This window comes from Numenius arquata, chromosome 6, assembly GCF_964106895.1.
Source record: "Numenius arquata chromosome 6, bNumArq3.hap1.1, whole genome shotgun sequence".
Classification (NCBI taxonomy): Eukaryota; Metazoa; Chordata; class Aves; order Charadriiformes; family Scolopacidae; genus Numenius; species Numenius arquata.
The window spans coordinates 59,284,709-59,306,620 of record NC_133581.1 but is presented as its reverse complement, the minus strand read 5'-3'; the positions used below and the strand labels follow the sequence as shown (position 1 = coordinate 59,306,620).

The 21,912-nt window shown below is 45.5% G+C and overlaps 1 protein-coding gene across 7 annotated transcripts in view; it reads right to left on the bottom strand.

The window, feature by feature from the left end:
- Positions 1-21,912, bottom strand: part of ADCK1 (aarF domain containing kinase 1) — a 74,930-nt gene that overhangs the window by 5,993 nt on the left and 47,025 nt on the right. For 3 of the 7 annotated variants that reach the window (XM_074149152.1, XM_074149153.1, XM_074149157.1), the window contains 5 exons: positions 20,955-21,113; positions 17,033-17,191; positions 13,697-13,813; positions 1,587-1,736; positions 1,137-1,334 (listed from right to left, as the gene is read on the bottom strand). In XM_074149152.1, coding sequence (XP_074005253.1) covers positions 1,137-1,334; positions 1,587-1,736; positions 13,697-13,813; positions 17,033-17,191; positions 20,955-21,113 — 783 coding nt within the window. The remainder of the gene's footprint in view (positions 1-1,136; positions 1,335-1,586; positions 1,737-13,696; positions 13,814-17,032; positions 17,192-20,954; positions 21,114-21,912) is intronic. The other 4 variants (XM_074149156.1, XM_074149154.1, XM_074149155.1 and 1 more) reach the window with 4 other exon arrangements.

Here is a 21,912-nt window from a genome sequence, read left to right as displayed (position 1 = left end):
ACATTGCTTATTAGCTCAGATTCAACACTGGCCTCGTAGTATTAGAGTCAGCTCTGCGTTGATTCACTTTGGTGCCTCTGAAGTTTTTTCTGGAGCTACCAGCTCCAGAACTCACCAGATCAAGCACAGATCTGCTAGATAGTCACTATATTATTTCTGATATCCAGAAAATTAACTCAGGTAGGAAGCAATCAAATTACAGGGAGGGGGGGTCCATTACCCAAGGTATCTGACCGACTCATTGCTATGGATAATGGCAAGCCAGTGCAGCAAATTCTGCCACATCCATCAAAATGAAACATCAACCCGAAGAAATTTCCAGAAGAGAATATTGCAGGACAAGATTATAATGCTACTTAAATAAATTTCATCCTCTCCACTACAAACCATAGGATACAACGTGTTTCTACTTATAGAGGCTAGTCCATTGGCCGAATATATCACTATATGCTCATCTCTAACAGCAGTTGGCAGGGGCTGCCACTGTTCTTAAGGCAGCGTGTGCGTGTCAGGAGTGCAAGGAGGCGTGAGAAAGATCCCAGCATGTGTGGATAGGAAAGGGTGGAGAATATAAGTGGCAATTTCCTAGATTTGTAGTGATTGAGTTGACAGGATCCGCAGTTAAGCAACCTTGACTCCAAGTTAATAGGGTTTCTGATTGGGAGGTAATTTCCAAGGGTTTTTAGGAGTTTGTATCAGTGCTGATAGTCATTTACATGAATAGTGATAATGCATTATCCTTCTCATGTCTTCCCACTAAGCCTTTATGTCTCCTCTACCTTAACCTATCCTCCTTGATGGCTCCCTGCACAGCTGCATTCAACACTTTTTTAAGAAAAGGCTGATCTACAAATGTTTCCCAGTCAGAACTGGTGAATACTTAGCCATTAAAATATTATACAAAATTTAAGCAGCCCGTGACAGGTGAAACTGGGAAATTAAGTTCATCCACTATAAAACACATCGCCGAAGGAGTCCTGGCTTTTTCTAGCTCAGCTATCAATGCAGAATTTGCTACAGAGCTGCCAGGGGTCGCCCAGCATCGCTGTGGTATCAGTGGTGCAAGCGGTTACAACAAAGGAAGGTACTCGAGGAGAAGGAAGGGCACATGATAGGGAAGAGCATGCAGGACCTACCTCGCTGGCCGAGACTGGTGACCGGTCGATGCCCCTGTTGACGGACTCCCAGGATCTGGCAGTCAGCATGCAGGCAAAGAGCGGGTACAGATCCCCTGCCCCAAGCCGCCGGCTGTACTTCTGCACTCTCTTCATATCGGCCTTGATGAGGGCCTGCCAAAGGCGGCAGTAGTCCATGCGGAATGACTCGCTCAGCACCTGGGGAAGGAGACGTGGCCCCCAAAAGTCCATGGAGGACAGGGAACTGGGGCAGGAGGAAAGCCTTGACCCCCTAGCAGTGCCCTATCCCCCATTTTAGAGCCAGGAAATATCCTTGTAGGGTTACAGGAGTAATAGGAAAAATGTATTCATACAGGCTATGGGGGGCAAGGCTGCAGCGGGGTATGCTCTTTTAGCCTGATGCCCACAGGCAGCCTCACAAGGCCCTGGAAGCTCCCCGTAGCTACATACCTGGTAGAGCCCATGGTCCAGGAGAATAATATGGGCCTTGCCAGAGGCTGGGCACTTCTTCACTAGCACGTTGCCTGGGTGCGGGTCACAGTGCACAAAGCCGTTCACAAAGATCATTTCGCTGTAGAGCTTCCCCAGGTTGCGAGAGATCTGTGAGGAGACAGAAGATGGCCACACACTGCCACCCAGAGCAGGGTGCCTGCTGGGGAGGGGAGGCAGTGCCCGTGTGCCAACACTGCAGGGAGCAAGGGTCTGGTACATGCTGATGTCCCTACGCAGAGCTCTGGCAGCTCCTCACACTGACAAATATAGCAGCTTTCCAGTACCTAAAGAGGGTCTACAAGAAAGCTGGGGAGGGACTTTTTAAAAGGGCATGTAGTGATAGGACGAGGGGTAATGGCTTCAAACTGGAAAAGGGTAGATTTAGATTAGATATCAGGAAGAAATTTTTCACTATGAGGGTGGTGAGACACTGGAAGAGGTTGCCCTGAGTTGTGGATGCCCCATCCCTGGAAGTGTTCAAGGCCAGGCTGGATGGGGCTTTGAGCAACCAGGTCTAGTGGGAGGTGTCCCTGCCCACGGCAGGGGGGTTGGAACTTGATGATCTTTAAGGTCCCTTCAAACCTAAACCATTATATGAAATGCACAGGGTCACTGCAGACATCTACCACGGGATGACCCAGGGAATTCAGGGAAGGATCCATGCAGGGGGCACCATGAAGGTGTTTGTGGGGTCAGGCGTTATTTAAGGACACCTGACTGGCATAAAAAAGAGAAAATACCTGTCGGTAGGAATGGGTTTTCTGGTCATTAGGAGGAAAGTGAGACAGCAGACAGGGGCAGACAGGAAAGGCACGGAAAGAGCTGCTGGGGTGGGTGAGAGACCTCTTGGAGGACGAATCAGGTGTTTCCATCCATGGATGGCAGCAGAACCCAGCAGAGAAGGGGTAGGAGGAGACTCAGCCTGCCCATCTGCTTACCAGAATGAAGACAGGTTCCCTCTCCCCTGCCTCCATCACACTGTCCCCCACTTTCCCCCTTCCTTTTCTCAGACCCGTGCTAATCTGATTTGCAATGTCTGTGAAGATGAAGCAGCACAGAAAGGCTGTTTAAATCATCCTGTCACTGCTGTGTCCCCCCATGCCACTGCTCCTTATCACCAAGAGATGTTATTAAAGTTAAAAACCTCCTAGGAGCAAGCAAACGTCCCCAGGAACCAGAATCAGCCCCTCGCCACGCACTAACACACCACATCCCACTGCTGTCCCTCCCTGCCATCAGAGCAAAGCACGGTACTCCACGGCAGAGTGCTGAACAAGCAATTAAAAGACAATCGTTAGAAATGATTCCAAGCATGTCCCCAGACACACAGTGTAAGCAACAAACAGACAGCTGTCTCCATAAGCAGAGGTGGTAGAAGAGGTAACAGGGTACTAACGACAGCTTGTCCTGCAGAAAACCAGACAGCCAGGGAAGGGCTTGCTATATCCACCTCTGAGAAGGACGTATGAATAGTGCCCAAGTAACTACAAATGAAGAGAAAGAATGGGAATCCTTCCTGCAGCACACCAACAGGAACAGCTGTAGGACCAGGCAGAACAACCCTCTGTCCCTCTGGTGGGACCTGGAGCCACCGCTGAATCATGGAGAATGCTGCCCTCATGTAGAACCACCCACGCAGGTGGCACAGCACAGCCCTGCCATCTCCTGTAGTGCAACTCCCCTAACGCCACACTGGTGTTACTGTAAGTACTGACTGAGGGAAAAGATGTTTCTCTTCTGAATCACCAGCAGAGACCACTGGAGCAATGAAGTCACCCTTATAGGTCTCCCAGATCAACAAACTCTAAAATTGGATAGGACCAAAAGTACCAGGAGCTGTGACCTCCTAGAAGAGCTGAGTAGCACTTCCTGACAGTCCAAGAACGTGATAGATAGTCTGCTTTAAGCCAGTCACTCATTCCCACAGCCTCCCAGGGACCTGGACACAAAGAGAAACAGACTTGGACATCATATCTGATCATAGCCACATATCTGATCATGAACCACAACACCTGTGCAAAACACATTTTGCCCTCTCTGCCTCAGCTGTTTGTCCTCCGGGGACCTGGAAGAACACAGAATTACTGAAGATGAGGATCTTGGGGACAATCTGGAGCACAACATGATGCCTCATACCCATTAAGTGCAAGTCCAGACAAGGGATGGCAGTTCTGAAAACCAGTTGGTTGGTCATGGCTAAATCCTGAAAAGCTACTAATGTGGGGAACTGGAGTATGGGCTATTCCAAAGACAGCAGGTTCTCCTTCTGTGCTGCGGTAATGGCATAGGTTGGGAAAGTCAAGCAGTGGAACAAGTTGCCCAGAAAGGTTGTGCAAACTCCATCCTTGGAGGTTTTAAAGACCTGACTGGGTAACACCTTAAGCAAGCTGGTGTGACCTCATAGCTGACCCTTAGCATGAGGTTTGATAGGCGACCTCCTGAGGTCACTTCCAACCTCAAGTATCCCTAGGATCCTACAAAAACACCTCTCACCAAGTTATCCACGCTACCCTCATAACAGCATCTTATGGTATGGTTGTAGGCTCCAGGTGCAGGGAAGGTCTCCCATCCTGAGTCACTGTCAGCAGACAGGTTACTGAACAGATCTGTGGTCATTTTGCAGCCCACGATGCAACATAAAAGAAGCTGAGGATTCATTTTCCCATCTTACCATGAAGACAGAGGGGTCACAGCCCTGTTCAGACCCACAGGCTGGGTCATAAGTACAGGACAATCTTCACTGCAAGATCCCCATCCTCTCTCCCCTCCCTGATGTACTTATATTTATGTCTTCCCCAGCACGCAACCTTGAGTATCTGCATTAGTTAATTCATTGAAGCTAGATTTTACGGCTTCTTTAAGAAAGAGGAATGCATTCTGTATAATTTAGTTAGCATGCAGAAGATACGTTACAGGGATTTATGATATAAGCATATAAACAGTCTTTACTTTTGGAAAAAAAAAATGACCCAGTGTAAGAGATGGAGCTGTGCTGCACACTAAAGTATTTTCACATATTTTTGTCTGTTGACATACCTCTAAAATAGGATAAAAATTAAATTAAGATAGAAAGCACCAATACTGTTGAATTCTAAACAAAAAAGGAAGGTTATATTTCTAGGGCTTGAAAAGTAATATGTGAATAGCGACCTATCATTATAATTCCGACAAAAGTAGTTCACGTTTCTAGACAAAAAATTTAGGAAAAAGACATTAAACCTCTATACACATTAATTCTGCAGTACTGTGCCCCATCACTATGGGCCTTTATTCCATCCTTATTGAGAAGGCCATTGGATAAATAACATATACAGAATTCACTTTGGAAGAATGCAGTTAGGTAAAATGAGAAAACAAACATGTGAAAACCTTCACTCCGGAGAAGGGAGGAATTCAGCATGTATTTAGGCTGTGTAAGACCTCAGGGTGAAGGTGCATCACAAATTAGACAAAAGGTTGCAGTGATTTACAGAGGCAAAGACCAAAGTAAGCACACAGGCATTTTGTTATGACATGGAGAGGTCATCATTCCTCTCCCTGTTTATCATCCAACAAAACAAGGTCCTTATCATTACCAGGGTCCCCCAGCATTGTTCTACTGCACATCGTAAAAAAATAATAATCACCCTTGGAATCCTGCATTCACTTCCAGACACCTCATTAAAAGAGAGATGCAGACTACACAGAGTGCGTTCAGAGAAAGAAAATAAATGAGCAGGATTGCAGGAGGAATTTACTTGGGAAAAAGATTAAAAGAGCTGAAGATTCCAAAGTTGGCTAAGCAATGGCAGAGGAGGGGCAGTCTACCAACATTAGAAGGTTTGAATAGCAAGGGAACAGAAGCACTCATAGCACTGGATGTGCTATAACAAATACAACTAGGCAGAAGGGGGTACAGTCAAGAATGGCATCATTTAGGCACAACGCATAAGAAAAAAAACCTATGCTAGTCAGCAAGCAGAGCTGAGCTTGTTATGTCACGATGACACCAGACTCTGGCTCTGGTCAGAGGCATGTCTTGCCTATTGCCAGAAGGTGCATTATTGCCCAAAAGCAGTTCAATTTGTCTGTCTGACTGCAGTCACCAAGTGAGCCTGTGGCCTCACCAGTCAATGCAAATAGCTACCTGCCATTGCCACATTACGTGACATGACCATGACACCGTGTCAGGCAAACTGCACATTTTCAGCCCAGTGTTTTCATTTTGGAAAAAACATAGCTGAGGAATAAGCAGATTGCAGACAACAAAATGGAGAGTTAGCAGCCTGGGCAAAAACAGTGGAGTGACAGGTACATGTAGAACAGCCAGATTTGGAGTAACTCTTCACCAAACTAAGCACATGAAGTTCATTTTATGTACTCAACATGGCAAGGATGCTACGTGTCACAAACTATCCTGCGTGTTGCAAGCCAATACAGAAGAAAATAATGCAGTGCAGACATTAAGGATTGTTACTGTACAGTATCACTTAGTCTCTCTATAAACTGGTTAAGTTCACTGGAAATAAGTAGAAAGCTTGACTTTGTAGGCTGTTCCAAAAATTCACTCTTTAGATGGTCAGAACCTTTCCTCTAAATCCCAGACTAACTTTAATGATGTCCAGTTTAAATAATTTTATTAGTTAACATAATCCTGGAGTTTAACTAGTTCCTTCCCTCTCCAGTATTTACTGCTTCCATGTGTTCACCAGTAAGATAATTATCAGCATAAATATGGCCCCATTTCTACAGGATGCTCCTTTATCTGATGTGTCCTAAGAGTCAACCGGCCTTTTACATAGTCACACGGCATTGGAAACACACACTTACCCTGCGATTGACTGATATCCTAAAGTTAATTCTAATATGTCACTTCCCTCTGATAAACTCCCAGCATATTTAAGAAACTCTTCTTATTAGTTCTTAAGTGCATGGCTTTTTACTTGATATTGCTCATTTTTATCCCTTTCTATCACTTCAGTCCTCAAGGCCACCAAGTGCTATTGCTGCTCTGGTCCTCCTCTACAATGACAGAACCTCCCAACTCAGTGTCATCAACAACCTCCTTCACACAGTTCTGTTTCTGTCGAGGTCATCGCTGAATTTATTAAGTAAGATCAGTTTCTAAAGCAAACCTCGCAAAACTCCACTACGGTAATTTCTCTCCACCATTGCCTCTATCAGTTTCTTACCTACTTTGCAATTTCCTGACTAATCCCCAAGTTTTTTAGTTAACCAACTCATATCCAGTGTACCAAGTATTTTACCAAGTGCACCTACTGCATTTCTGTCATCTAATTCAGAGGATCACAGAATCTTCTTGGTTGGAAGGGACCTTTGAGATCATCGAGTGCAAGCACAAAAAAAAAAAAACCAAACCCAACAACAACAAAAAAACCCAAAAAAACCTCAAACACCAAAACCAAAACAAAAGCCACACAAAACAAACACCCACAACCACCCACCACACCCACCCACAAACAGACACAAACCAACAATCTTGGGCACTAGAGCATGCCCTGAAGTGCCATGTCTACACGTTTCTTAAATACCTCCAGGGATGGCGACTCCACCACCTCCCTGGGCAGGCTGTTCCAGTGCCCAGCCACTCTCTCAGTAAAGTAATTCTTCCTAATATTAATCTAAACCTCCCCTGCCGCAACTTTACACCATTTCCTCTGGTCCTGTCATTACTCACTTGGGAGAAGAGGCCAACCCCCGCCTCTCTACACCCTCCTTCCAGGTAGTTGTAGAGGGCAATGAGGTCCCCCCTCAGCCTCCTCTTCTCCAAACTATCCAAGGATCCCAAGCTGTAGCATAGGTAGCAGCAGTGATGTATTTTTTCCTGTATACATACACAGCTGCAAACTGTTGCTGCCATCAGTTTTGGAAGCCGATACAATCTGTTACCCTCGCGTGATCCTCTAAGAGCTACTTTTGATGAACCCATAATTATACTCTCTTGCATACAGCCCCATAGCAGCGAACTCCTGGGCACATACCAGCCCCTCTATGCAACTCTCCTCTTAACACATCAGCACATCCAGCTGCCAGAGTGACCTGACAATAACAAAACACTGGGAAGTCCATCACAAATTAGTATCTTTACAAGCACGAATCCTCAATAGTTAGCAAGAAAACTCTCAGAGGGGAAAGAACGCATGCAAATTTGAGCCTATGAGTGCTCCTACAGTAAAAAGATGGCACATACATCATGTTCATGGGTAGCTGCAACGTAACAAACCAGCCTGGGTTAAGGGAAAGTCACTGATACTTTCCTGGCCTTGCGAGCAAGCTGGAGTGGTCCTGGCTCCATGCCTCCAACTGGCATGAAGAAGAAAGTCAAAGAAAAAACTCCTGTGACATAGCCCTGTAGAGCTGATCTCACCGCCAGCCCCTGATAAGTCCCAGATGAAACTGCCTGATAGGGCATCATCCCTTTCTGTCCCACCTCCATCCGTGACTGTCCCTTTAGATCAGGAGCAGATACTAGTCTCTTGCCTTAATTTGGCTGTAATATTTGCCAATTATTTTAAGAGATGGCGACACTAACTTCTATTGATCTCATTAAAAGTAAAGGTCGTTGTGCAGCTCATTTCTCAGGGCTCAATATTACCTCCTCAGGCCAAAATAATAGCATTGATTTTGGAACCTTAATCGAAGGTTAATTGGATTGAAGAGCGTATTGGGTTTTTGCTTTCTGTCGTTGTTGTCATTACAGCCGTCATCTATGGGTTTGCTTAATCCTGCTAGGGCAATCCTGCCCAATTAAACTGGTATCAAATTAGCAAAGGGTGTGGATGGAGAATAGCCACAATTTGGAGCCTGCTCTGTGGCTCTGCGGCTCTGCTCTGAAATGGCTCTGGTCCATAGCGGATTAAGATGGTCACACACAAGAGATCCGATTTCACACTCTGCTCTCTGTGATCCACTTGTGAGGATCAAAACACAGTGCTCTGTAATGCAGTACTCTCACTATGCACTGATCTGGCACTGATCAGCAAGGTGATGTCTAGAAACACACGATGTTATTAAGACACGGGAATAGTTTTTAGGACTCCTGGAGTGTACTCCTAGAGTGCCCCATACTCTCTGTTGGGGACTGAGGAAATTATTTTCCTGCTCAGTGCCCCATCTTCCATGGCATTTAAGTGGGGAGAAATATTCTGACTCATCTGCCCAGGGAACTGAGGGACTAACTTGATACGTTTCTACAGATTATCAAAAGGACATAGATAGAGAAGACCAGTCATTGTTTATTTAATTGTTTCTTGCATCCCTGTCAGACCCAAAATGGCTATGGGGATCATTTTCCCTTGGCTTTAACTGGAGTTGTGTTTCCTTGGATTTAACATAAAGCACCTTGATAAGACTTAAGCAATTGATTGACACTGATGCTTGAAACTGACTTTCAGTAAGAAACAGGTTTGTGTGTAATTCAACTCTTTCACCTGGTGTCTTTGCACAGTTCAGAAGCTGGAAATGCTGGAGGTCACTATTCTTGCTTACCAGTGCCTTGTGAATTTTTATTAAGTTTCAGACAAGAGGAAGTGTAGGAGAACCTGCAAGGAAACCTTTCCCCAGACTAAATCAGTAGGTGCAAAGAGCAAGAATAGCCATTTTCCCCAGAAACACTGTTCTTCTCCATGCTCCATTTCATCTAACACTTGAGTGTTATAAGCACAAATACTTGAGATATGAGAGGTTTCCACACTTGCACTGACAAAGGGATCCTACCCTGGGAAATCCCACTTAAATTTTAGCAGCTACAAGGCAGCAGCTCCTGACTTTTGGCAGAAGGGTAAATCCCACACTGAAAGCATATTTCAAGTTGCAAAGCTGTCATCCATGAGAAGGTAGCTGGGCTCTTTATCGAGCTAAGAGATACTATTCCAGTGCAGAACCCATTTAGTAACAGAAGGAAGCAAAAAGCCACAGTAGGATGGGGTGACAGATGGCAATAATTGCACACAGTAGTTCATCTTAAGTACCTTAGCTGTTTGATTTCCCTTCTCAGCTGGACAAAACACTTTCCTGACTACTGAATCATCCACGGCTTATGACCAGGCTCTTAGCGAGCTGAAGTACATGGCGTCATTTCCTTTCCCTGACTCAAGTCCAAGCCGAGGCAATCATGGGGGACTCTCCACTTGGCTACCTGAGCTGGCTGGTTAGTTGGAGGCAATACAGCACATGCCACAGGCACATCTGTAAGCTTCACAGCTCCCACAGCCTGCTGATCCAGCAGCCTGCAGAGACAGGCAGAGCATCCACTAGGAGGGACAGGGAGAACCCACGCAGCAGGATCAGAGATAATGTTAAGATTTGTATACAGACAAGGTCTCCCTAAATGAATCAGGTAAAATCAGAATGGATGCAAAAGGAGCATTTGTGCCATTTGGAATCTTCTTTAATAGTCCATGCTCAAAGTAGTCATGCTATCCTTCCTTCTCTCGTGCTTACAGTATGCTACAAACATCTTGAGAGCCCCTCAGTCTTTTGTTCCTCCCTTCCCTGCTCTACCCACCTCTTCCAAATGCATCTTCCCAACCAAGACTGTAAACGCTCTTGTCTCTTGAAACAGGAATATCCCATTTTCCAGGTGGCCCCCTTGTTAACCCTGACACAGCTTGGTCTTCCCTCAAAATTCATGCCACCTCATTTCTTGATAACTCCCCTCTCCAGGCTTCCCTCCCACTGTCAATATCCCAGCTGCGTGCTCATCCTCAGCTACACTTGCACATGAATAAGTAACTGTTCCACAGGCAGATATTTCAGTGTTTGCACTTGTCTTTAGAAATCAAAGCCTTCTCTGATTAAATGCCATTACAATCCAGCGCTTGGACGGATCCAGAGAGATTAATGTGCTTTTGGGCAGCTTTAATGATAATCCTGCTACAGATGGTATTAAGTAAATGTCAGTAACCTGGTTTGAAGGGAGCTTTCACCTCAGGGATCCTTTCCATTTAGAGGAGAGAGGTTCAGCTTGCTTTTCAAGGCTGCATTGTTACACGAGAAATCCTGCTTAGTGAAGACTCCTCTTCCTCCACCCAGTAAAACAAAATGGAGTAAGATGATAGAGGGGTTGATAGATAAATAGATTGAGGTGATTTATAGGAAGCTAATGCATCTCCTGAAAGCCAGAACTGCCGTATATTATAAGCCATGTCACGGTTTTGAAACCTGGGTTGCCACCCGCTCCTCATGCTCCTTTCAGGATCTGCTGCCTTTTGCTCACTTCCCCACCAGGCTATGCAGTTCTTTACCCAGGGCATCAACAGCAGCAGCTGATCATGGACCTTGGTCGTATTTGTCCCCATCTGCTGCACCTTGCCAGAGGAGAAGTCTGGGGTGTGCACTGCTCCAACCTCATCTTACTGCAGCCATAATAACAGATCTCGTTCCCCATCACATGATTCTGACAGGTTGGTATTCCCTCCTTTCTACTGCTGCTTTAGTGGCAATCAGTAGAAGTTAGTCATTAATTTTGGGGGTGGGGAGAGAAAAGGAAGAAAGAACAGCTCAGTGCAGACACTGAGAGAGTTTGCAGAAACTCAGTCCTGCCACTGAGCTGAGTAACATTCCATGCCTGACAGGTTGCCAGAAGCCTCTGAGGCTTAGACTTTGTAGTAGTAGAAGTCTGTTGACAACTTCTTTAAAATTACATCTTAGCCATCATTTAGAGACCAGCTCAGAACCAGCAAAGCATGTGGCTTCATTGCTGCATGGAGCCTACTGTGCCAAGACGTCACAAAACAATCTTTCCAAAGGCACAGATCAACAAAAAAATGAGCTGAATTTTCACCCTAAATCTTTCATATCACAAGCTAAAGCCTCTGCAAGTTAGAAAACTTGAAATTAGCTGCTTCTCTACTTTATATTGGCACATAGAGGCAGCAAAATATCCCACTGAAAGGCTGAAATCATTGAATTTTCCACCTTGACTGGCTGGAGAAAGCTATGGAAGATTGCAAAGAATGTTTTTCCTTGGGCTTCTCCAGAAAACTTTGCTATCTCCAGCAGTTTGAGAAAATTCAAAGAAGCAACCCAAGTCCCAGGGAGCTACACTATGAGGGAGCTACCTCTATCTCAGAATGGATCTGCTGTTCAAGAGCTGCGAGGAAGCCCAGCTCAAAATCTGTATGTACATGTTGCTCAAGAGTCCTCCTGATCTTGCATCAAAACAAGCCTTTCTGACTATTTCAAGACTTGAGGAATAGTCACAGTTGTATCTGAGCACTGTTGGCTAGGTTTGACTTCTGCCTTTACAGCAGAAGAAAAGGGTAGGATAAACTCACTCAAAGAAACTACTTTCTTGCTTTTGACCAGCTGACTTGTCCGGGTGAATGGAGCTGACTGTGTGTTCTGCCATGAACAAGGCTTTTTAAATCTCTCGTTATAGCAAAGTCCCTGAGCTACCATGTTCTCAAGCCTTTGCAGACCAGGTGCATCGAGGCACTACCTTGGTAAATCAAAGATCACCAGCACAAAATAGACACAGAGAAGGAACTGTGTATACCTCTGATCAGCTGACAATGACCTCTGTGATGCCATGATGAGAAGGAGGAGGAAAAGCAGTGACCCAAATGCTCCAAATTCTTCCTGATGGAGATATGAAAGGAGAAAGACTGCACTATCTACAGGTGAGATTGTATTCATTTAAGAAGTCTCTTGAATGAAAAAGGACCAGATACCTTGCAGGGAAGAGAGCATCACTCACTATTACCCATTGCGCTTGGCTTGTTTGTCACTATTGCAATGGACAGACAGTCTAAAAAACTACTTTAACCTCAGACCTTCTTTTCCTTTTTCTGTGGAGAAACACATGAAAAGGTGCCTGTCTTTCTGGCTGCAGAAATATCTCATTGACTTCTGCAGAGTGCAAGAGAAGATGAAGAGGCAAAGAGAAACCGGCAGGTTACTCAGTCCTCCACCTGTAATTTGGCTGAGCTCTTTAGGCAGAGGAAGAACTGCATTAGGGAGGCAGCCGAGAAGACACACTCAACGTTCTTGCCTTGTGGGGCATACCAAACTCACATTTTCCCTCCCTTGAGAAGTCTTTGACTTGTCTCTAACTGGTGCTACGTGAACTTTGCCATGGACAAAAAGGGAGCAGAGAGGAGGAAGAGCAGAGAGAGAGGAAGTGTTCAGATTTTGGAAGTAAGTGGATGGAAAGATTAAGTACAATTGATTTTATGCCATACCTCTTTGATAGCCAGTCAACCAAGTGCAGCTTTGAGGCTCATCAACAGGGCATAGGGGGAAAGGCAAGCAGCAGTGCCTCAATCAGCACTCACTGACTGGGAGAGGTGGCTTGGCACACTGTCCAATGGCTCAAAACCCTTTCCCCTGGCATCTTCTCGACCCTTCTGGGAAGTAATACCTTTTTTTCTTCAAGAATCTCTCAGCCGCAGAGAATGCAAAGTGCTCTCCTGACTTCATGCCACACATAGAAACTATTTCACTCACTGGGGAAACGTAGCCTCTCTGTAGGGATGAAATCTGGCGGCTGTTTAATGAAGGACTGTAAAACTACACAGTAATGAAGAACCAGGAAGCAAAGATTAAAACTGTTGCATCCAGAAGAAAAAAGGAGATTTTGGAAAGCAGAAGAAAACCACCCATGTCAGAATATTATGGAAAGCCGTATGGCTGAGGCTCCAGAACTCCCATAACTGTGATCATATAAGACCTACAATTTATATCATAGAAAGAGGAGAGGGAAAGAAGAGAGACAAAAAATGTCAGAAGCTGAAGTTGTTCCTTTAGGATAACAGGAACTGCCATCTTGGAACAAACCATGGATGTACATAATAGAAGAGCATAGTCATCTTTCACTATCTGTCTCCTTGAAGATCTCTCTAGCTGTGCAGCCTACAGGAGTGTGTTCCCCAAAAGGGGTTACATACTTTTCCCAAGAGCACAAGAACTGAGATCTCTCAGATTGATGGCTCTCTTCACATCTGTACGCGCTCCCTTTTCTGCCCCCTCCTGTCCTGTCAGCCTCTGTTTTGCATCAACCTCAGTTGCTGTCAACATCAGTTTTGCATTGCCCACCACACACAGTTCAGAGATGGCTGAGAAACTACCTCATTGACATTAATGCCATTCTTCTCCATGTAGGCCCTGTCGTTCACCTGTCCCCCTTCCATAAATTCCATGAGAAGGACACGCCTCGTCGAGAGCTCCCAGTAGATCCTAGGGACCTGAAACAGGAACAGATGAGTTAAGAAAACAACAGGCTGGGAAAGCAAGGAGAATATATCATATACAACCCAGAAAAGGCGTAAAATTGTAAGAGGCTGATGTGAGGACTTGTTTCTTTTCCTGAGCACAGGGGAGGTAAATCCATCTACCGACCTCTTCCCCAGGACAGCAGCAATGTGTGCAAGGATGACACACCAATTCAATGGCAGCAGGATCTCTCCTCATGCAACATTTCTGGCCACGCTCTACAAGATTTTGACCACCTCCCACTCCCACTGATGTCTGAAAGTTTTCTTATCTGCTCTGCAGCTCCTCTCGCTGGGCTGTTTAACCAGTGCCTATTGCAAGTTTCTGAATCATCCACTCAGCTCCTTTAGACGGGAACTGCATCGCGTTTGCTACGCACAGGGCCCACTTATGCAGCTCTAAAAATCATAAGCCATCGTCATAAACTGTATCTCTGCAGTGCCCCTTGGAACACAAACGCCTTTGAGCTGACAAACCCTGCAATACTTAGGCCATCTGCAATTGAACTGGGAGAAAAATCAAGTGTCACAAATAAGGGGCTTGTCACAGAAACCCTGAGAGACCCTTAACTATCTTATTGCCAACATGACACAGTAACGAGTGTAAAACGTCAAAGCACTTTTCATTCAATCTGCAGTAAATCACGCTGAGTGAGGTACCAGTAAGAGGCCCGGTGTCACCCAGGGAGGCAGTGACGCAGGCATCACTCAGGCTGGCTCCCCCTTTTCCAGCCTCCCTCTCCAGCCAAATTCTCTCCATGCTGACGTTCCTACTGTCAAGAGGCCTTTTGCTGGAGTTCCCCCTTTGGATATTCCTCACATCACTGTGCCGATCGATCTCCTAAACTGTCCATATTTGCCTTTGCACGTGGGTGAAGCCACATGGGTACATTTTACCAAAGATATAAGGGAGCTCCACCCATTCCCATGACTGCACCCCAGTACAGAGATACACATTTTTGAACTTGCAAGGACAGACCCAGCCGTGCAGCCCCCTCCCCTCACCCGCCTGACACGGCCGGGGGCTCAGGACCCACACACTGCAAGGGTCCAGCACCCCGGGGCAGGACAGGAAGAGGTAAGAGGTGGCGTCCATCAAGTACAACCAAAGCCGGGGGAACCAGCCAGACCACTGTAGCTCATCGTAACTCCTGAACAAGCCGCATTTGGTTTATCCTCTGCATGTAACTACTGACAGTGTCTCAGTCCCTCACAAACTATCCTCCTCTCCCACTGTTCCTGTTCTAGAGAGACCATTTTCCCAATGTCACCCACTTCTACCTTACCACTTCAGACCAAAGATACCTTTGCTGAGCAATTCCAGTGTCCCTCAGTCCTCCTGTTCAATACTCCTGGCCTACTTTGTATGTTAACCTTGCGTAGGTTTTGATGCCAGAGATCCACTATGAGCAAGGGGGGGTTCAATTACTCGCAGCCTTCCCAGCTTATCTGGATGTCTGTTCTTTGCAGTTAGATTGCTGAGAAAGCCAACCAGCTCCAAAACAAATAGTTCCCCAGCCCATCTAGCTCCCTGATCCCTGCTGCCTTAGATCATTTCAGATGACATTCTTGTCTCAAGATTTACAGGGGCAAGTCAGTGGGCTTGTAAAGCACTATCCACGCTCTCAGAGATGCCTCCCTCTCACTCACAGCCAAATTCTTCAGTGTTTTTTTTAGTTACTCACAGATGTTTGGCTGTAATGCTAGTGTATGGAAACAATTTATCTCTGGCTTTAAAAGCTCAAACAGGTTCACAGCACAAAATCTACTTCTCAGCTTCCTAGCATGTTTAGGAAAATTAATGATACAGGAGCCCAATTCTTCCGTTGCCTTTGGGTGATGAACACGTCTCTGAATTGGCAGGTCAGACGGGAGGATCCATTATTTAGCCATCTCAAGCCATTTGTTATTGTTACACATATTGATATCATGATAGCTCCTTAACCCAGTGAGGAGGTGATTGGCCGTCTCCATGGGGATTTACTTCACAGTATCCTAGTTACAGCTGCAACGGATACAGCTCTCCAAGGTGCATCACTTCTGATAAGCGCCCACTCAGCAAAATCATTGGCCTTCGGCCTTCTGTAGCCTGGTGGCTTTTAGTTTATCTGTGTCTATGCGAAGGCCACTGCTGCCACTGGGCTCCAAAAGGACTGCACCAAACCCGGAGTCAGGTGACAAGGAATTCTAGCCCTTGCATGGAGGAAGCAAGTTAAAAATGGATGCATCAGCCTGTAAAGTCTAACAAAAACTCACATCTGTCTCTTCCATCTTGGGGCTTCTGAATAAACAGGAGGTGAAAACCTCACTTTCACGTGTGTATGCAGGAGGGTCCAAAGGAGGATGCGTTTTTTGCTGCCTTTGTGTATATGCACATGCAGTTACATCAGTGACCGTGCCCACAGCACTATGTGTGCTTGACAATATTGTGTATTTCCAGAGTGCACACAGTGGAGGCTTGTGCCTCTTCTACGTCAGCAAAAGATTTGTGCACGTGCGAGTTTGAAGACGTGAGCTTATCTCTTTCCAAGAATGAGATGTGTACATGTGTGGTTGTACTGGGGACACTCGTCAGTGACCTAAGTGTCAGTGGGGAAAAGCACAGTATAGGTGCAGTTGAGTCTGTGTATGACTGTAACATGAACGCATTAGCCATGGATGTGTATGAAGGATGTATGCTCAACTCAAGAGTGAGAATGTGCTTTTTCTGCAGGAGGAAGGATTCATGCAAACATGCTTCCTCCTGAGATACACAGAGTCCCTAATCCTACTTGACATCATCGCCTTCAGTCTAGCTTTTCTGTTTTATGGCCATTTCTCGCCCTCAGTTGAGATAAAGCCCAGGAAAAGGTACATTCAGATGGCTCAGAAAGAATGGCAAATTCACAGGTCTCTGGACAAGTTCAGAAACAGTGTTTGGGAAAATGAGTAGCAGGCTCCAGAGACTGCTGGCCCCAAGCCATCACTCCTCATCTAATATACGGTGCCTACAGTAGGAAACAGACAAGGAGGAAGCATGTCTCAGAGCAGTTTCTGGTCCGTATCAGCAAAGCAGTCTAGGATGAGCAACACAGAGGGACTGAACTCCATTCTCCCTCTGTATGGTTCCTCCAGATGGTGAATGAGGTGCACAAGACACATGAAGTGAGACTGTCAACGCACATACGTACACAGAAATATGTGTTCCCTCACCTTCAGGAAGTCAAAGTTCTTGAGCATATGAGCAACCTTCTCAGCATTTCTGCCTTCATTGAGGAAATCCAGCTCCAAGGGCAGATTCTTCTTAGCTTCTTCCACCAGCCACATGAACTCAAAATCTGGAAAGATCTGCTTCACAACCAAGAGGAGAACCTGAGAACAAGGACAGAGACAATCACCTGCATCCTGGCCCCAAAGCCATGCAGCTACACACAGTGCTGTTTTGATATGATCATTCCATGTAACTTACAGACAAAAAATACCAATCTGCACCCCAAGTGCTTATAGGGTTCCTGCAGAATCATAACAAAACACATGGTGTCGTGCCTTGGTCATGCAAGAGAAATTTTGGCTTGCCCTTCCACACAGGCACACCTAGGATTTAAATGATGGCACAGACACTAAAAGGAGCCCAGATGCCTGCTGCCTAGAAGTAAGAGAACAAAGCCCTGGAGAACAGATCACATGGCCAGATCTCACCAAGGGCATGGCCCAAGAGCGACTCTCTTCTGAGTCCCATAATTCTACAAGTCACTGTTTGGCTTCATTCAGACAGCCCTCGGATAATGCAGAAGAGGAAGATTTAAAGTAGGACTTGTCACCTCCATGTTACTTCTTCCCCTGCTGAGCAAGAATTTTGCTCGTACAGAAAATCCACCAGGCAGTTCAGAGAAGACAGCAGAGTTTGTATACAGGTAGTAGGTTACAGATCTTTAAAGGACACTTCTGGTAGGGGTCAGAGGGTGAGTTGCTCCTCAGTGTCAGTCACAGCCATCCTCAGCAATGCTGAGATGGTGTTTTCTAAGTATCATATATCCACCACCTAGCATCCTCTCCTTAAAGGGGTGAGATATTCAGCTGCACAAGGACTTGAAAAGCCCAGCCAAAAAGTTTGTGGAAATCTTTAAATGCTTAAAGCAGCATTTAAGGGGCAAGTGATGGGCAGTCCTTCCTGAAGAAAATCAAGATTGTGTGACTGGATGGCATAATCAAAGCTGCACAGCAGCCAAACATGCTTTCTGTTCAAGTGAAGGGCCAGTTTCTCAACCAGTGTCACAAATTTACACAAGCTGACAATTTGGACCACATCTTAAGGAAAACAAATTGTTTGCCTTTTTTAAACTACCTGAGTCATAAAACAAGAATAAAACATAAAAATGCAATCCACTTTGCTGTCTTTATCTTACTTGTTCTGTACATCCATCTGAAAATGAAAACAGACTTGTCAGTGTGTGTTCCTGGACAGTTTCCCTTTCTAGATCTCCACCATTGAGGTGGGAATTCCTGCACTGCGGGAGGAAAATTTAAAGCATGCACAGAAAGCTGCTATCACTGAAACGTATGACAAAAAATAAATTTATGAACCATCACTGCTCCTGTTCGGCTGTGTGAAAACGTTTGTTCTCCACCCCTCTCTCTCCTTCTCTTATCTAAATGTCAGTTCCAAACTCAATGTTCCTTTAAAAATGTAATCACCAGGTTCCAGACACTATTGAATGATTTTTCTACGGTTATATCTAGAGGCATAAATCCTTTCAAATTTATGTCACCCAAATGAAATATAACCAGCGATCTTCATAAACGTATACATAAACTTTATAGGGGCTGCAGGATTATTCCATTGGTGCCTGATGTGAGAAAATTCATGCATTGTTTTTTGCTTTCTTTATATGCTCTTTTGAATCAATTTGCCAACTTGACCATCATCAGGGACATACTTAACAAGTATTTGGGCTGTCCTTTTTCTGACATCTGTCTAACATATTGTCTTGAAATAAGTATTGATATAAGAGCAGTGAGGTATCTCTCTCTGGATTTATCAGATGCTGTACTGATTTTTAAAGAGTCGGCACTGATGTTATGAGACCTCAAGTGAATTTAGGAATTTTCCATCTAGCTTTTCCCATTCAGATTCCTTCCCATCAGTCTCTAACTAAGACCATCTCCATCAATATTTAAATCAACCTCCTACCTAGCTGCAATGTCTGTCTGATTCTTAAAGAACCAGAACCTCAGCGCATGCAATCTGGCTTTCAGTGCAGCCTACACAAAAATAGTCCCACACAAGGATATGATGGTGCATGTAAACCAAAACTCCACAAGAGACCCTTTAAAAACAAGACTGCACATGTCATGTTGTGAGCTACTTCAGTACATAGCTGGGTGTACACAGCAGATCTCGGGGAGGACAAACTAGACTGCCTGTAGAAGAAGGACAATACTAAATTGCCAAGAGGAAATACACTGTTTCACTTTCAAGTTTCCCAGGAGGATTAGTCTAAAAACAGAAAATACAGGAATAATTTTCAAATTATTTGTTTAAATTTCTCTTAGAAGTATAACCAGCAATCACAGCACTATAGTGTGAGGGGGGATTTTTTCTGTAATACCTACTGTTAAAAGTGCAAATGTCCCGAGGTGGATCTAGGTCTTGGCTCATTCATACACAATCCTCTTATTGCCCTGGTCTCAGACTTTCATCACCTGCTCATCCTTCTTCCTTGACTGCTTAGTTTCTGCCAACCTGTCCTGGGCAGGAGTGAAGGATGCCATAAGATCCCTGAGAACTGCTATCTGTGTGATAACTCGCAAAAGCAGACTCACTGGGCAGACCACTGCAGTCAGTCCTGAAAAGGACCTGAATCAAATCCGTATCTAAAGCTGGACCCAAACCCAGTTCAAACAGTTCTCTATTCTCAAACCAGCACTGAAACAGACATATGCCATCTTACTGGGATATCTGTATTGAACCCAAAAATTTCTTTCACTACAAGTTCAAAATAAACATTCAGCTGCAAACTGATGTACTTCAGCTGGAACCAGCTGTGCTTCTTTGCAGACTAGCCAGGATTGCTCAAAGCAGGGTGTTTTAGCTGCCTAAAGAAGCTTTAGTTATGTGCTCCTCTGAGAGGGTGCTGGCAGGAACTTTGATTCTTGATCTCCTGTGATGGAGAACTGTGTGTCATTGCATCAGCAGTACCCTCTAAATACTTATCAGACCATCTCAGCTTAATCTTCCTCTCTTCAGTCGCATGGATACAACTGCCAATGGATGTGCACATTACTGTACTATACATACAGATATATGCTTATTAGGAGAGCTAAAAATTTAGCGCTACCATTTACAGACCTAACCCTTTCCCTCTCCTTGAGGTCAGCCCCATCTCCATTTTCTGTTCCCCACCATGCTGCTGGCATCTTTGACTATTCCAATGCAGTGCGGTGCCACAGCTTTTCTCCAGCTCCTCCCTTCAATGGGCTAGACTTAGAAGTCTGGGAGAAGCTACAGCATTGCACTGGGAATGTGAGTGATACCCACCATTCAGGAGAGGAACGGGAGACAAGCACTGACACTTTTTTCCTAGCTGAATCCCTCGCTTGCGTGTCTGCCCCTGTTAGGTGACCCTCTCCATATTTCAGTGGTTTTGTTTCCAGCATGAATCAGCTCAGCATTAAGGAGCTGACCAAGAAACAAAACTAAATCACAGCAACCTCAGCCACTGTTGAATCCACGCTGGAATTTAACTGAAAAAAAACCATGCTAATCATGGAGAATTATTTTTCTTTGGCCACAGCCCTAACTGCAAGGGGAACTGAGACCAGTTTAATCGACCAGTTAATGGGCACACAGGCTCTAGCTTTTAAATCTTACTCTGATGTCATCCATGTTGACCTGTCTTCTCCTTCTGCCCTCCTTTGCTCTTATCCTCTTGTTGAGTCTCTCTGTCCACACAATCGCTCACACTGCACTCCTCACCAACTTGCTGTATTATTCCCCTAAGACAGCATTTATCTCTGTGGAGGTTTCAGAGCCACGGGATGGTGTTGCTATTCCTGCTTACACCAAGTGTGATTGTGGCCCCCACATGTTTCAATGGCAATTGCTCTGTAAGTCAAAGTCAACAGGTAGTTTTACCTCCATGAGTAAAATATCCTTGGAGCTCTGAGCTTGGACCTTTGGGTGCTGGATTTTCACTGCCACCGTTCTCCCATCCTGCAGCACTGCCTTGTGCACCTGGGCTAGTGATGCTGCTCCCAAGGGAGTGTCCTCAAAACTCACAAAGAGCTCTTTGATCTGTTGGGAGAAGAGAAAGAGGCATCAGCTTGGCCTGCCAAAGACTATCCTAAGGAAAGCCCAGTCCACAGGCCAGAGACAGCACATGCCAAAGTTGGGCAGGCTCAGCCCTTTCATCCTTCCTCTGTCCCCTGTCTGAGCCTTGTCACTGCTTGCCAGTGCCAGGCACAGAAGTGCCCTGGAGACACTCTGCTTATGGAAACCTGTGGCAGAGCCCCAGCAGCACATTTCATCTAGGGCATGGAGTGGCCAGAAGCACGTGAGGGGCCCCTCCAGGCTGTCCTAAGAATGGGTTGGAGCAATTATGGTCAGCAACCTTCATTGCTACTGGGTGTAGAAGCCAACAGCTGTCCCTTTGCATGTATTTCTTTTGCAGATTTTTAATGCCACCCACCATCACCCGCCAAAACCTGACAGTGCGTATTCCCATGCCGTACAGCAGCATCAGCAGCTTACTCGGTGAAAGCCAGCGCGTGACCAGGAGCAGTGGGAAGGGCTGGATTCAGGGCAGGGGACAACAATTGCAAGTTTGTAGCTCTGATGACTTGGCCTGAAAACATGTTTTATGCGATGGACTTTCTCACACCTCCAATGAATGTAACCAGGGCTCTCAGCTCAGAAAAAGCACCAGGTGGGGACAGCAAAGCACTCTGTGGGCAGGAAATTATCAGCGGCTCTGGCTGTGAAACGCAGGACTAGACTATAAGGAAAGTTGCAGGTGAAGAAGTAGATTTACCAGAGCGACATCCAGGAAGCAAAAACCTAGACAGACATGGGTGAGGCAATGGGAGATGGGCAA